Source organism: Biomphalaria glabrata, chromosome 10, assembly GCF_947242115.1.
Source record: "Biomphalaria glabrata chromosome 10, xgBioGlab47.1, whole genome shotgun sequence".
Lineage (NCBI taxonomy): Eukaryota > Metazoa > Mollusca > Gastropoda > Planorbidae > Biomphalaria > Biomphalaria glabrata.
Window position 1 is genome coordinate 43,487,272 of NC_074720.1, and position 13,860 is coordinate 43,501,131.

The 13,860-nt window shown below is 34.0% G+C and overlaps 1 protein-coding gene across 2 annotated transcripts; it reads left to right on the forward strand.

Annotated features, from left to right (window-relative positions):
* The first annotated feature begins 1 nt into the window (after position 1).
* Positions 2-10,424, forward strand: LOC106065494 (ADP-ribosylation factor 6). Of its 2 annotated transcripts, none has more exons than XM_013224332.2 (5): positions 2-199; positions 3,367-3,477; positions 4,020-4,123; positions 6,017-6,215; positions 7,162-10,424. In XM_013224332.2, exons 2-5 carry the CDS (start codon positions 3,396-3,398, stop codon positions 7,302-7,304), a joined length of 528 nt encoding a protein of 175 aa, XP_013079786.1. In that variant the 5' UTR covers positions 2-199; positions 3,367-3,395; the 3' UTR covers positions 7,305-10,424. The 2 variants fall into 2 exon arrangements, with proteins under 2 accessions (XP_013079786.1, XP_055900079.1); XM_056044104.1 differs by lacking the exon at positions 2-199 and adding an exon at positions 1,108-1,129.
* Positions 10,425-13,860: the final 3,436 nt, after the last annotated feature.

Genomic DNA, 13,860 nt, shown 5'->3' on the forward strand with positions numbered 1-13,860 from the left:
GCCATTGGGTTCAAGTATGGAGTCAGTATTGAGAATATGACGGAACGAATATACTTTTTTAATAATGAATTTCAACTTAGTTTTACACATTCGAGGATAGCTATTTGAGTGGTTATTGCGAGAGAGATATTTATTTCACGTTTGTCCATCATTGTATTGCTCTTCAGTTTGAGAGCTGAATCATCAAAATTTTCACTAGGTAAACTTTTTTTTCAAGCACTCGCCGGCGGTGAGAAATAAGTTTATGCAATGTTTACGATAGCATGAGGAAGAGTTTTATATGTGTCACGCCCACTTATTACACACTGTCCAATTAGGAATGTTCTAATTAATTAGAATACTAAAATCCCAGTTGAATATAATTCTGTATCAAGTGGGAACTGTAGATCTAATCTATTCTTATTTTTATTTAGACTCAGACCAGTCTAAATCTAGACTCTTCTTAATAAAACAAACTTGTGGAGCTTGTCAACAGATGACCCCAGATTCCAGATGTTCCCACAAAAACTTTTTTTCAATTTTCTTACATTTCCACACTCAGTGGTCTCTCCTTACTCTCACAGACTGGATCTAGGTCTAGATAAATTCAAGATCAAAAGTCCATTGAAAATTCTAATTAATAGGCTAAAAAGCTGTTAATGTTATATTTATTTCTATTTGTTAACTGTGTTGTAATAAAAATTCTTGAGACTAGACTAGATTTAGATGATTATACTAGATATCATATATCTAGCAGAAATGTAGGTATTGAATAATTATAGTATATTACTTAAACTAGATCTAGACAAACTTCTTTTATTACATATCTATAACTTGTAACAGATATCTAGAACCTAGATTAGCTAGATGTTCTTAACTGAAAGTTTATTATTTAGGTCAGGCTATTTTTTAAACATATATCTTTGTAATTCTATTAATAAAATTAGCTAAATTGAAACAGGAAGCTATTCTGATAACTTGAATCAAGAGATATTAATCATATTACTTTTTTTAGTTTTGACATGCACTGTTTTATGATACAGGTATTGAAGTAACATGGAATAGCAAAGAAGATAATGGGACAATTTAAAAATCACTGTTTCATATATACACTCTACTAGATAACTGAAGAAATATATCATCAGTATTAGTTAGTCAAACCTTTTCTGGTTTTACTATATTATATATATATATATTTTTAATTATTGGCTGAGCCAGTTCTTTCTAGTCTATGTTAACATATTGAACTATGAGTTTCTGACATACAATAAACTAATTATTGCTATTATTTCACCTTTTACAGGCACCTTTTATGCTAGTTTTATCTTTCCCTTATTCTGCCCTATGAAAGCTATATAACTAGCACAGGGCATGATCATATTTTATAATGAATCTAGTAACTTGAAGTTGGTATAAATTTTAAGTATCTCCAATAATTGTTTTATATATTGAAATTCTCTTTTATTCCAACATTAGCTATCTGAGACATTAACTCTTTCGCTCCTAATTGACGATACCAACGTTGATTTAAGTAAAGTAAAGTTTCCCCTTTCAGACCTTGCTATCTATGGTGGCAGATGATGTTAAGGTCATGTTTCTTTGGCCAACAGTTAACGAGCAGGGTGTTATGTGGCCAGCACATCGACCAACTGCCTTTACTTTCCCCAGTTGGGTGACCATTAGAGTTGGGTGGACTCAGGGTTGCCCTAAAAATCTGAAATTCAAATCCCTGTCTTCACTGAGATTCGAACCCAGGACCTCAGGTTCGAGAGCCAAGCGCTTAACCATTCAACTAACACCCCCCCCCCCCCCCCCCCACGTTGATGTGACCTCATTAGATTAAATTAATGTTTAATTTTATAAACTTTATTTTGACTTATATAAAATATAAAAAGAGCATGCTTTCCCTTTAATTCTATACCGAATAAAACCTTTTCTGATAACAAACGACAAAGTTATTGAAGCTTAGTCATAACAGGGGGAGTAAAATAGTATGAGAGCAAAATGAAGAATTCTGTGAAACGGAGAGAAAGACTTAAACCATAATCACATCAAAATGGAAATAATAAATAAAACTTCACGTCTGAATACTTAGTTAGCATTCCTGCCTTGTATAATTTACAGAAACACATTGCAGCTCAAGGGGATAATAAAAACCAAAAACTCTTAGATAACTTGCAACTGAAAATAACCCATTGTTAGCTCCAACTGGCTAGAACAACTAAACTGCTGTTGATATATTAAACTCTTAAAGTTTATTTTGGAATAAACGTAAATAATTTGAAACAAAATAGAATATAACTTGTTTATTATATATATATATACGTATATATATATATATATATATATACGCACACACAGATTCAAGTTGAGAGTAGGTTTAAGTAGAAACACTTGTAAGTGAAATGATCATTTAAACAAGAAAAAAAACATAAGAAATACTTTTAAAAAAAAATTAAGCTTATATCAAGTGTAATGGTATCAATTAGCTTGGATCAGTCATTGTAGTTATATGTATGATTGACCTGGTCATATAAATCTGTGTGATAGAAATATTTTTACCAATTGTTTTTGTTTAGTTTTTAGCTTTATTCTCAATGCGCTGTGATCCTATCACTTGTCTGAACCATTTGTGAAATGGGTGAGAAGGGGGCATCTTGTTGAAAATTATATTAGTAGCTATAAATGAATTGAATTGTTATGTAACATTAACTCCGGTCTTGTGATAAATTGAATTACGTAACAATAACTCCCAGTGTAAGGCTGCTCCTAAGTCTATAACATTTGGTGCATCTGTGTCAAATCTAAAAATGCTTTTCTTGAGATTAATAAAGTAGTGTTGTGGTTGTACATCAGTGTATTGTTTGCACGACACAGCCTAGACTGTGCCGATGTGCCAAAAACTCAAAACGCAGACTCAATTTGGAAATGAAAAATAACTCTGCACAATTTGTATATAATCAAACCAGAATTTGACCTGAGTGGAATCATCTTGGGGAAAAAAATTTTAACAACTTCATCTCTACATGCCTACTTGTGTGGAGCCGTTAGCCCTTAGCCGATGTTGTCTGTGTCAATGACAATTTATGTCTCAAGCTCTTCTAATTATGCATTATTGATTGTTAATTACCTGGTGGATGGGGGAATTTTAACATGTATACATTCATTATCTCTGTTAATAATAATCACTGTTAATTGTAGTGCTATTGTTCACACAAAAAAAAAGTCTTTTTCAGCAAGTGGCATGTTTTGTCTGCCTGTGTCACACATCAATCACACACACACACAAAGTGTGTGATGCCTTTATTATAAGGATAATATCTATGTATATAATGATTCATTATGTTTAATTGTTTAACTATTCTCTTTTTTTTTTTCCTTCCACAGAATATATATATATGTGTGTATGAAACACAATGGGGAAATTATTGTCTAAGATATTTGGTAATAAGGAGATGAGGATTCTAATGCTGGGTCTTGATGCAGCTGGGAAAACAAGTATCCTTTTGGTTTGAGTTTGTCTGGTCAATGCTTCTCTATAAATAAATGTCATTGTTGGGTCCAAGAAGTAATTTCTCTAATCGTTTACTTTAAGAACAAGCGTATTGTTACATCATTCAGTTTAGGGCTTTATACTGAATTCTACTGGTACTGAGTTCAACTCCTTCATATCAATATTGTTGTAGTACACCTTTCAGACCTCACATTGTTTGAAGCAGATGATGTAAAGGTCATTTCTAGGTCTGATGGTTAATAAGGGTGTCACATTGGCAGTCTTACAGATTAAGTGCCTTTACTTTCCCCAACTAATATCAGTACCCATTATAGAGATAATAAATCCAGAAATTCAAAATCTTATTGGGATTCAAACCTGAGACTACAATGTTTTCAAACTTTCATGGTCAACAAAAGATAACTAGTCATTGATTAGGCCACCCAACTCTCTATGAAATTTTCCCACAGACTGGACCACCAGTATTTAAGAAATTAATTATTTTTTTTTAGCTATTTATCGATAAAGAGCCTTAACTTTGATGTAGCATTACTATATAAAATGAAACTAGGTCAATCAGTCACAACCATTCCCACAGTAGGATTCAACGTGGAGACAGTCACATATAAAAGTGTCAAATTTAATGTTTGGGTAAGTTGTTTTTGGTAGTTTTACAATTATCTAAAAAAAAAAAATTCTACCCATGCACAATAAAAAAAAAATATTGTGTAACAGGCAAATATTTAAGATTACTGACAATCCATTGCAGGATTTTTTTATATTTTTTTTTAAGTACTGATCACCATAAACAACATATTATAAACTTTAAAAACCTTCACAATTTCTTTTCAATTGGCTTTAAAAAATCATTTTACTAACCTTGTAACTTTCGCAAAATGAATTTCAGCTTTTTTTTTGTATATATTCAATAATAGACATGTTTTTAAATGTTAATTACAAGTGTTTTGAAACAATAATTATTGACAGCAAGTGAAATTTATGGATGTTGTGAATGGGGTGGGGGTCCAGGACACCCTAGAGAATATTAGTACAATGGGTGGGGTTCGAGTCATTGTAGCATAATGAATTTAAAAAAAAAACAAAAAAAACTCATTTTTATTATAGAAATTTTTCTCTGGCATTTAGGCCTCGAGAAACAATCTTTTCCCTTTGCAACTTCTTGTGTGGCTATAAGAGGCCAATCTGTGATACACCCAAAAGGATACTCCCAAAATAGTTGACAAATTATTTTTAAAAAGTTGATTTAAAAAAAAAAAACAACACTTTCTTACTAGGAAGGAGGGAGTTGCTTTTGTTTACAAACACTTGCCAGGTTTCATTTATCTGACATAAAGTTTGTTTTTGTTTCCTTTAATTGTTCTTGTTAATATGTGAGTGTTTCAAGACAGTGGCAGAGAGAGAAGCTTAGTTCAAGAACTGATAAATAGTTAGGACTAAGTCATATGGGCTAGCCTTGTATTCATTTTGATTTCACCTATCCCTAAATGAAATAGACAAAGCAGTTTTTAAGCTCCACAGGAATACCGCATCAGCCCCTAGTCATTTAGCTTTAACCCAATGGCTCCTATTTCTAGTCTGAAAAATCCTTTGTCTTAAGCAAAGCAGGGTAACTCTTAATAAAATTTATATATATATATATATATATATATATATATATTGTTATGACCCTATTGGCGGCGCAAAAGGGTTAACTATAGGCTCAGCTGACACACACGTGAATCACTCAGGTCAGCTGGGCCATGGACAAGGGACAGTACTACGATTACACGCAAATATGACCAATGTTATGGTCATGTCATCGAAAGCCTGTGTGTACGAGTGACACAGTGTGTAGGAAAGCGGCAGTTTTAGAACGGGACTGTTAGTCTGGCCATGAAGTCGGTCCTGGTTGAGTCCTCGTGTGTTGATGTACAAGTCCAGAATGAGAGACAGTAGAGTTTTGTACGGTGATGTACAGAGTGACATTTTAGTTGTTGATGTGTTTGATGCCAATTGTCTAGTATTGGCTGTTACCTACTTATTCACTCATTATTAAAGTACCAGATTATTTAGAGCTCATTTTGTCAGGTTCTTGATGTGTTAGATGTGCTGTGTTGTGTTTACAGAAGGCCTGATGAGTAGGAGAGAAACATAACAATATATATATTTAAGAAGTTGTACTAATAAATAAATAAACAACTTTAAAAAATAGATTATGTCTAGTTTCAAAAAAATATATACTTTTAATAGCTTTAGAATAATATAAAAAAGCTTCTGAAACACTAATTTTCCCACGAGGGGGCTCATACACTGGGGCTATGGGCCATTTTGTTTGAAAATTCTTTAAAAAATAATTAAATAGTGATACACATCCAGAGTCAGCACACTCTAGTTCTCATTCTAAACAAGAAAAGATGAGCTCTTCTGGTAGGAAAGTTTAGGCATATAGTGTAAAAACGTTCTGAACTGCTTTGGGAGCTAATGGGTTCAACTAGATCCAACTAAACACTACTAGTTTAAACGATCTATGTGTTTACCAAACAGGATGTGGGCGGCCAAGACAAAATTCGACCGTTGTGGAGGCATTACTTCACTGGCACCCAGGGACTTATATTTGTGGTGGACTGTGCAGATAGAGATCGCATTGACGAAGCAAGACAAGAGCTACACCGTATCATTAATGATAGGGAGATGAGAGACGCCATTATACTCGTGTTTGCCAACAAACAGGACCTTCCAGATGGTAAGAGATTTGATTGACCTTATCCAAAATGAAACACAACCTTTAAATTAAATCCTATTACATGCAAAGGAGGATAAGTCTTAAGAAAATTATTTATACTGATACTAAGTTAAGCATATTATTATATCAGTCATAGGAAAAGCTGCTGTTAAGTCTTTTTGCTGTCTGTCATGTTTAGATCTTTAACTCTTTCTCTCCTGACAATACAAACGTTGATTCCATCAGAATGTGGTAAATAATTACGGAGAGAAAGAGTTAAAAACTAAAAGCACTATTAAAAACAGATTTCGCCATTGTGTTGTTCTCCATACTTGGCGTGTCAAGAACTTGATATCAGTTTTTGGTCAACTACTTGTCTAGGTTGATTCCTATTGGTTGACCAGTAACTTTATAAAAATATGTTTAAAAAAATCTTTTTTTGTTGTTTTTTTCAATTCTTTTTAGTGTTTGCAATTTTAGTAGTGAAATTTGTGAGACCAATTTTAACTCTCTATCTCCATAATTATTTTCCATGTTCTGACAGAATGGACCTCATTCACTAATCGTAAACAAACAACATTTAGCCACATGATAATATTGATAAAACAACGGGGAAAAAAACTGTCATGTGCTAGCCATTGTGCATTATGTAATTTGTATAGAAGAGATAGATGTTGTTTGTTTACGATTGGTGAATGAGGTCCATTGTTCATTTTTTACATTTGTACATTCTACCCTGTAATGATTAAATTTCAATAACATTTTTGTTTGTAATCAGAAAACGTTGCTTTTGGTATAGAATTATAGGAGAATGTAACACAAATACAAGTTTATAAAACTAAAAATTAATTTAATTTAATGGTGTCAACTCAACGATGGTATTGTTAATTAGGGGAGATCGAGTCGAGGTTTTCGTTTTGCAAATAGTTTTCTTGTTGTGTCATCTCTTCACGTTTCTGTGTTTCAGCAATGAAACCACATGAAGTGCAAGAGAAACTTGGCTTGACGAGAATAAGAGATCGCAACTGGTATGTACAGCCATCATGTGCCACGACAGGTGACGGCCTCTTCGAAGGATTAACATGGCTCACATCCAATCACAAGTCATGAAACAAATGTTCTTAGATTTGTTTTATTACTAGTTTTTGTTAGTATATTTATTCTTATACATATAAAACTATACATAGGTACATAATGTTATACAGACTTTTTTTTTTTGTAGCCATTGTCCACCGTAGTCTATCTATTGCTGAAATAATCTTGAGTCATTTCAAACACTGCTTGATCTTAGTATAGTATGAGGCCTTCAGAAAGTGGAGGTTTTACATTTTATTTTTATTGTATGGACTTTTTAATATGTCGGAGAGGTGCAGAAAAGGCAATGTTTTAATTACCTTTATATAAATGTTTGGTTTTTGTTTGTACTAATCATAATTTTTTTTTCACTATAATAAGCATGAATGTTAAAGCCATCTTTTATGATAGGGTTTCATTAAATCAGTTAAAAGTTAACTTCGAAATGCAGATTATAACATTTGTCTATAAGATTACTAATTTTTTATTTTTTTTTTAATTTTAATGATTCATCTATATGAGATAAATGTAGGTCTAGCTGGGACTTTTCTGGGTCCGGATTATTCATGATAATGATCAATGCTAGTGGTGCCGGGGGGGGGGGGGAGAAGGGGTTTCATTTGGCATGTATGCATCTCTGGCCTCGGCAAGACAAAACGTCAAGTTTGTTGGAACTGAGCTTCTGTTGCTTCTTATGCACATTGGGCGTGAGTTTCAAGGGGCTGGACAGCACCGGGGTCATGGGCTGGATAAGGGCACACGGACCATAGATTGGGCATCAGTGATCATTAAAACAATTTTCAACATTTTTCAGAGTGGATACTATCACCTGGTGATTTGCTTCCCTTAATGTTTATATGTCTGTACAGACTATGTTGTAGCTGGCTATAGTGAACTTGTATTGGAAGGTAGATTGCTAATTTCATATTCATATGAATTGTATGCTCTAGATTTCTTTTGGTGGGTCTTACTTCCCTTACCCTGTCGTTGACAGCATTGTTGCTTGGTTGTTTACATTTTTACCAGAATGAGAGACGAAGTTTTGAAAGTTTTTTTTTGTTTGTTTTTTTCTTGTGGTTCTAAAAGATTTAGAGAGGAAAAAGGCTGCGGTGAATGTGCGAAAGAAATGTCTCTGTGATTGATACTTGGTCTAATGTCAAGCCGAGAAAGTGAGAGAGACTTTGCTAAGGTTTAACTTCATGTTGGCTTGAAGTGTTTGTTGATGTACTGTCTTGGTTTTGTACAAAAGAAATAATTCTTACTTAGCATAAGAGAGAGCCTAATAAATCTGATTTAATTTGTATTTTATGTTATTTGTTTTGTTTTTTTTAATTTGCTGCTCTGTCATGTTATGCAAACATTTTTTTTTTTTTTTTTTTTTTTTTTTTTTTTTTTAGTAATTATTAGCTCCTGTGCCTTATATTAGTATCACTGAAAGGTCGCCCTAAACAAAAATAATAATGGGTCTTTCCTGGGAATGTAAGAAGTTCCGGGTTATGGTAATTCTTGCTATTGATAAAGATTTAGACCTAAATGTAACTAACATCCTTTGCCGCTCAGAGTAGGGCCTTTTTTTTTTTTTTCTAGAGCTGTATGCTGCTAGTGCCATGCCTTTCATGTTAAGCTCTTCTATATATTTGTAAGTAGATGAAGTTGGGTTTATTTTTAAAACATTTTTAATGTTTTAGTATTGACACTGCATGGTGATGCCCCTTGGATCTCTGCTTAAGTCTAGCTGAAATCAGAATAGCATACCAAAAAAAAAAAATTTTTTTTGTTTTTCAAAATTTTGATTATATTGTTTTATAGAATTGTATTACTAAAGTAGAAAAACTATATGAATATTTTCAAAACTGAAATAATTGTTCTGAATGACCTCAAAATGTTTTTGTTTTTTTCAGCAAACTGTAAGGTTTTTAAATTCATTATGACTTGTATCAATTTGTAACAAATAGAATCAGCACAACATTATTTTAAATTGTTTGCATGGTTATAGATTTTTGTTTTCTCCAATGTTAAGGTCATTGGCATTGCAGTAAGAGAATATAATAAATTTGATAGACTAAAGTATCATTCCAAGTGACACCATCACATATCTATATGTCGGCTCAAATGATGTTTAATTGTGCATATTATAAATAGTGATGTTATATAACTAGCTCAGTTATGGCTTAAGCTGCGCTGTCACTTCTGTATGCTCTGAAATAAGAACATTTTATTTGGCGTTTCCATTAGCTGCCACCAAGCCAGTTCACTCAATTCCCTTGTCAGAAAGCATCTTTTGTCTATGGTGTCTGTTAACAAACGATTTCTTGGCAGAGAGCACCTTTAGTGAAGGTTCAAGTCAACTTTTGACTAAATATTACTTTGGAAGAAAGTGTGTCAGGTTAAGCTGACTGTAACAGACCCATTTATTATAATTATGTATTATTTACATTATGTTGGCCTAACCATTTGTAAAATAAGTTATGCTTTTTTTTTTTTTTAAACTTCTAAAACAAATCATTATGTGTTACTCTGTTGACTTCTAACTAGGTTTCATGTTCTTTTTTTTTTCCCTGTCCCTAGTCCAGTTGTAAATATCTCTCTGCTTGGACAAGACTGTGTTTGAAGCCAGACTGTCACGCTGGTAGTCTCTGCTGTATGTGTCTCTTAGTGTATATATATATATTCAGACATGACCGTACCGAATGCTTTGTTGGTTTCTACTTTGTACGAGAACAAAAGGACTTGTTGACCCTCTGATTAATACCTCAATGTATTTCTTAGTAGTATTTCTTTTACCCACTTCATACAATTTTTTTGTTTCTGCAAAGATTAGCATCATAAAATACTTATAATCGAGTAATTTTTTTAAAAACTAACTCTATTATCTCATGGAAGAACAAAAACTGAAGAGAAAAAAAAAGGCGTATTCTTGTCAGCACAAACACTATGTACTTTATTGACCATGCTAAATAAGTGATCCCCCATTTCCAAGTTCTATGATTAAATTATTGCTCTCTGCTTTGTCCTGGTGAGACAATTGTATAGACATGTCATCTCATTTTTTTTGTTTTTCCCTTTCTCATCATTATGTTTGTACAGATTTCATTCTAGCCTATTGATGAGCACTTTTCACAAATTAAAACATACTGTATACAATGGAGAATGATACATTTTGTTGTTATTGATTCTTTGTGTTTTTATTGTGTGTAGTGCAGTGATCAGTGCCAGCCTTAGGCATAGGCAAATGAGGCAGCTGCCTGAGGCCTCATATTGGTGTGGGCCTGTCATAGGACAAAAAATATATTTTAAAGAAAAACTGCAAAACTTTGATTAAATCTCAAACATAGCAAAGATCTAATGTCTAATGCTCTGTGTCTCTGAGTTTTTACCATGAATTGAGGCTTATTAAAGAAAGATTAGATTAACTTGTTTACCAATTCTAGAAGACCTTTTGGTGAAAATGTTAAGACATTAATTTCCAGTCTGGTGCGTCAAAAGGCAAATGAAAAGCGGATGGCTTTAGAAGGGGTGGTCATCGAATCGGTTAATGAATAAGATCATGGTTGATGCAGGTTCCAGATATGCAGAGGAAAGTCAGCAGATTGGCTTTGATTGGAAAGATCTAGGCTTATGGTCATCTTCAATTAGCAATAAAGAACTTAATGATTTCGACATAGGTACAGATATGTTTACAATAAATTGCTTAATTTTATGTTTTCATTTGGGATCACCAAATACCTAAGGCCGGCCCTGCAGAGATGTCCAACTTTCAGCCTTTGGACAAATATCTAGCCTGCAATGCAGTAATGTCCAGCCCTTCCAAGCGTCTGTTAACGGTGCAAAATAAGCTACAAAGGCTCAATTCCAAGACATTGTAGGATTTTTATATACATGGTAGGGTCAAAAGACTTAACAATATTTGTGTACGAATTTGAGGTTATGCACTCACAGACTAGAAATAGAAGATTGATGAGTTATGCTGACATTTTTTTCAACCGCAAAGCTATCATTGCTTATCTACAATAAGATTTACTTTTTAACTTCATCAAAAAAGAAAGTAGTTCTAAGGTACAGTCATAGACATAGTAAAATAGATCTATACGTCTATGGGTAGTGTTGTTTTGGGGAGTTGTCTGCCTTCGGTTATAGTTTGAAGTTGTCTACCTTGTTCTCATTAGTAATATTATATTGTTTTACAACAGTGGACAGCTTGAACTTGTTTATTAATTACTTTCTATTTTTTGAAAAGTAGGCCTACATCTAGTTTGTATTTCCATGTTCCCATTCTTTCCGGCTTACAATTTTTACTGGAAAGTCGCATACATACATAGGCTATAATATGTGTTTCCCAAACTTTTTCCCTTAGAGGAACTCCTTGGGTATTTAGCTAAACACTTTACTTATTTTTTTTTTAGAGAGATTAATTCACGTGGTGGCCTACTAGTTAACTATTCCAGTAGTTACTGATTGGCACAGAACTAAATAGGAAGTAATTGTCTTCAACTCTGAAGGAACATCCGAAACATGTATAAAATTTTTTACAAACAAACATTTTTACGCTCGGGTAACAAGCGAGGTTGAGCACACCGGGGAAATTTCTCTGTAGCTTATCACATCACCCGTGTAGGTATCCAACATAGAAAGGCCCCTTGAGGAAAGGTGTTTGGTTAGTGACATGTTTGTTGGGGGCTTTCTTCTATTACCGCTAGTGCAATGGACTCGGTCCTTAGGCCTAAGCTTCCCAACGGGGTTTCTGTTTTGTTTCTTTTGTTAATTAACATGAACGAATAATAACAAACTCTAGGTATAAGCTATAGACACAAAAAAAAACAGCTGTTTAATCTTACGTCATCTTGGTTGACAACAACTTTTCCAACCCGAGCGCCATGTTGAGGCCGGGCAGCATTGCCCTGATGGGTTACAATATTTATATATGGGATACATGCACACCCGTAGGAGAACGAATAGGGCGCGGTGGCTGAGCAGTTTAAGCGCTTGGCTTCCAAACCTGGGGACCTGGGTTTGAATCTCGGTGAAGACTATGATTTTGAATTTTGGGATATTTACGGCGCTCTGACTGCACTCAACTCTAATGGGTACCGAGCGCATACAAAACGGAATGAAAGCCATCTTGACTATAACTATGGCTGCCTGGTCGTGCGGTTTGCGCGCTGGACTGTCGTTCGGATTTATCGATGGTCGTGGGTTCAAATCCTGCCCGCTCCCATGCCCCGTCGTCCGGTGGGAGGTTTGGACTAGGAAGTAAACTATCTTCGACTCTGAAGGAACATCCGAAACGTATAAAACATTTTACAAACAAACATTTTAACAGTAGGGTTTTGGCGAGTTAAAAACAACCCCACAAACCAAAAAAAAAAAAAAGAGAGCCTTGTTCTCTTTTTGCCTTGACGTTTGGTAACCCTATGTAAGGCCGATACATAAATATACACGTTGATTGTATCCTCCTGATACCCACCTGATTGTAGTAGCCTAGTATGTAGTGGCCCCTGTGTTGACCCTTGTAGGCTCTAGTTGATGGAGGCAACTCAGCGAGGTTACAAGCAAAAGAATGACGTTTAATAGGTGTGTACAATGAGCCCAAACACAGTGACTTGACGTCAAGCCTTGGGGTCACACACAGTCTGGTTCTGTCATTGCGTTGATTTGCGTTCTCGTTAAACTTTAATTTGTGTTATATAAAAAGAGCATGCATTCGCCTATAATTCAATTACAAATACAACATTTTCTGATAACAAACACAAATTTATTGAAGCTTAATCATAACAGGATAGTGAAATACTAACGAGCAAAATCCATTAATAAGATAAGATAAGATATTTTATTGATCCAATCAAATGGAAATTCAGTTTGACTACAGTTGACAACCTCATCGTAACTACTTCACAAAAACAATATGGATGAAAAATTTCGAACATTCACTCACGAAACACATACACATTCACAACCAGCGCTTTATGAATTGGACTTCTATGTACTTCTCGATGACGACAGCTGATCTTGTAACACTCTCACCGATAGTGGGATAAAGGAGTTTTTAAATCTTTCTGTTTTATTCCTTATGGAAAGGATACGACCACTTCGTTCAGATCTTATGTAACAGTGGTTTAATGGGTGCAGGTTGTCCTTAAGAATCGTGAGTGTTTTGGAAATGCATCTTTCTTGAAAAAAGCTCTTCAAGAGATTGTAGCTGCATTTGAGTGATATACGATGCTTTTTTTAATTAGTCTATTAAGTCTTTGTCTTTGTGCCAGTGAAGTATTACCATACCAGCAGGTGATGGCAAAGTTGATTAGACTGCTGATGGTTGCTGTGTAGAAAAGTTTAATTATTGTTTTGTCTATGTTAAATTTTCCTAGCTTTCTGAGATAGAAGAGTCGCTGGTGAATTTTCTTGTATATGTTTTGACAGTGTTCACTCCATTTCAGTTTGCTGTTGATAGTTGTGCCTAGATATTTATATTCTTGTACTTGTTCTATGGTTTGGTTGTTTAACTGAATATCTGCAATATGGTCTTTGTTTTTCCTAAAATCAATAATCATTTCTTTAGTTTTCTAAACATTTAAAATTAGAAAGTTATCTATAC

Excerpts from the sequence above, each read along its gene's own strand:
- LOC106065494 (XM_013224332.2), top strand. The coding sequence starts at position 3,396 with ATGGGGAAATTATTGTCTAAGATATTTGGTAATAAGGAGATGAGGATT. Across the intron at positions 4,124-6,016 it reads GTGTCAAATTTAATGTTTGG|GATGTGGGCGGCCAAGACAA; the intron begins GTAAGTTGTTTT and ends TTTACCAAACAG. Across the intron at positions 6,216-7,161 it reads CAAACAGGACCTTCCAGATG|CAATGAAACCACATGAAGTG; the intron begins GTAAGAGATTTG and ends TCTGTGTTTCAG.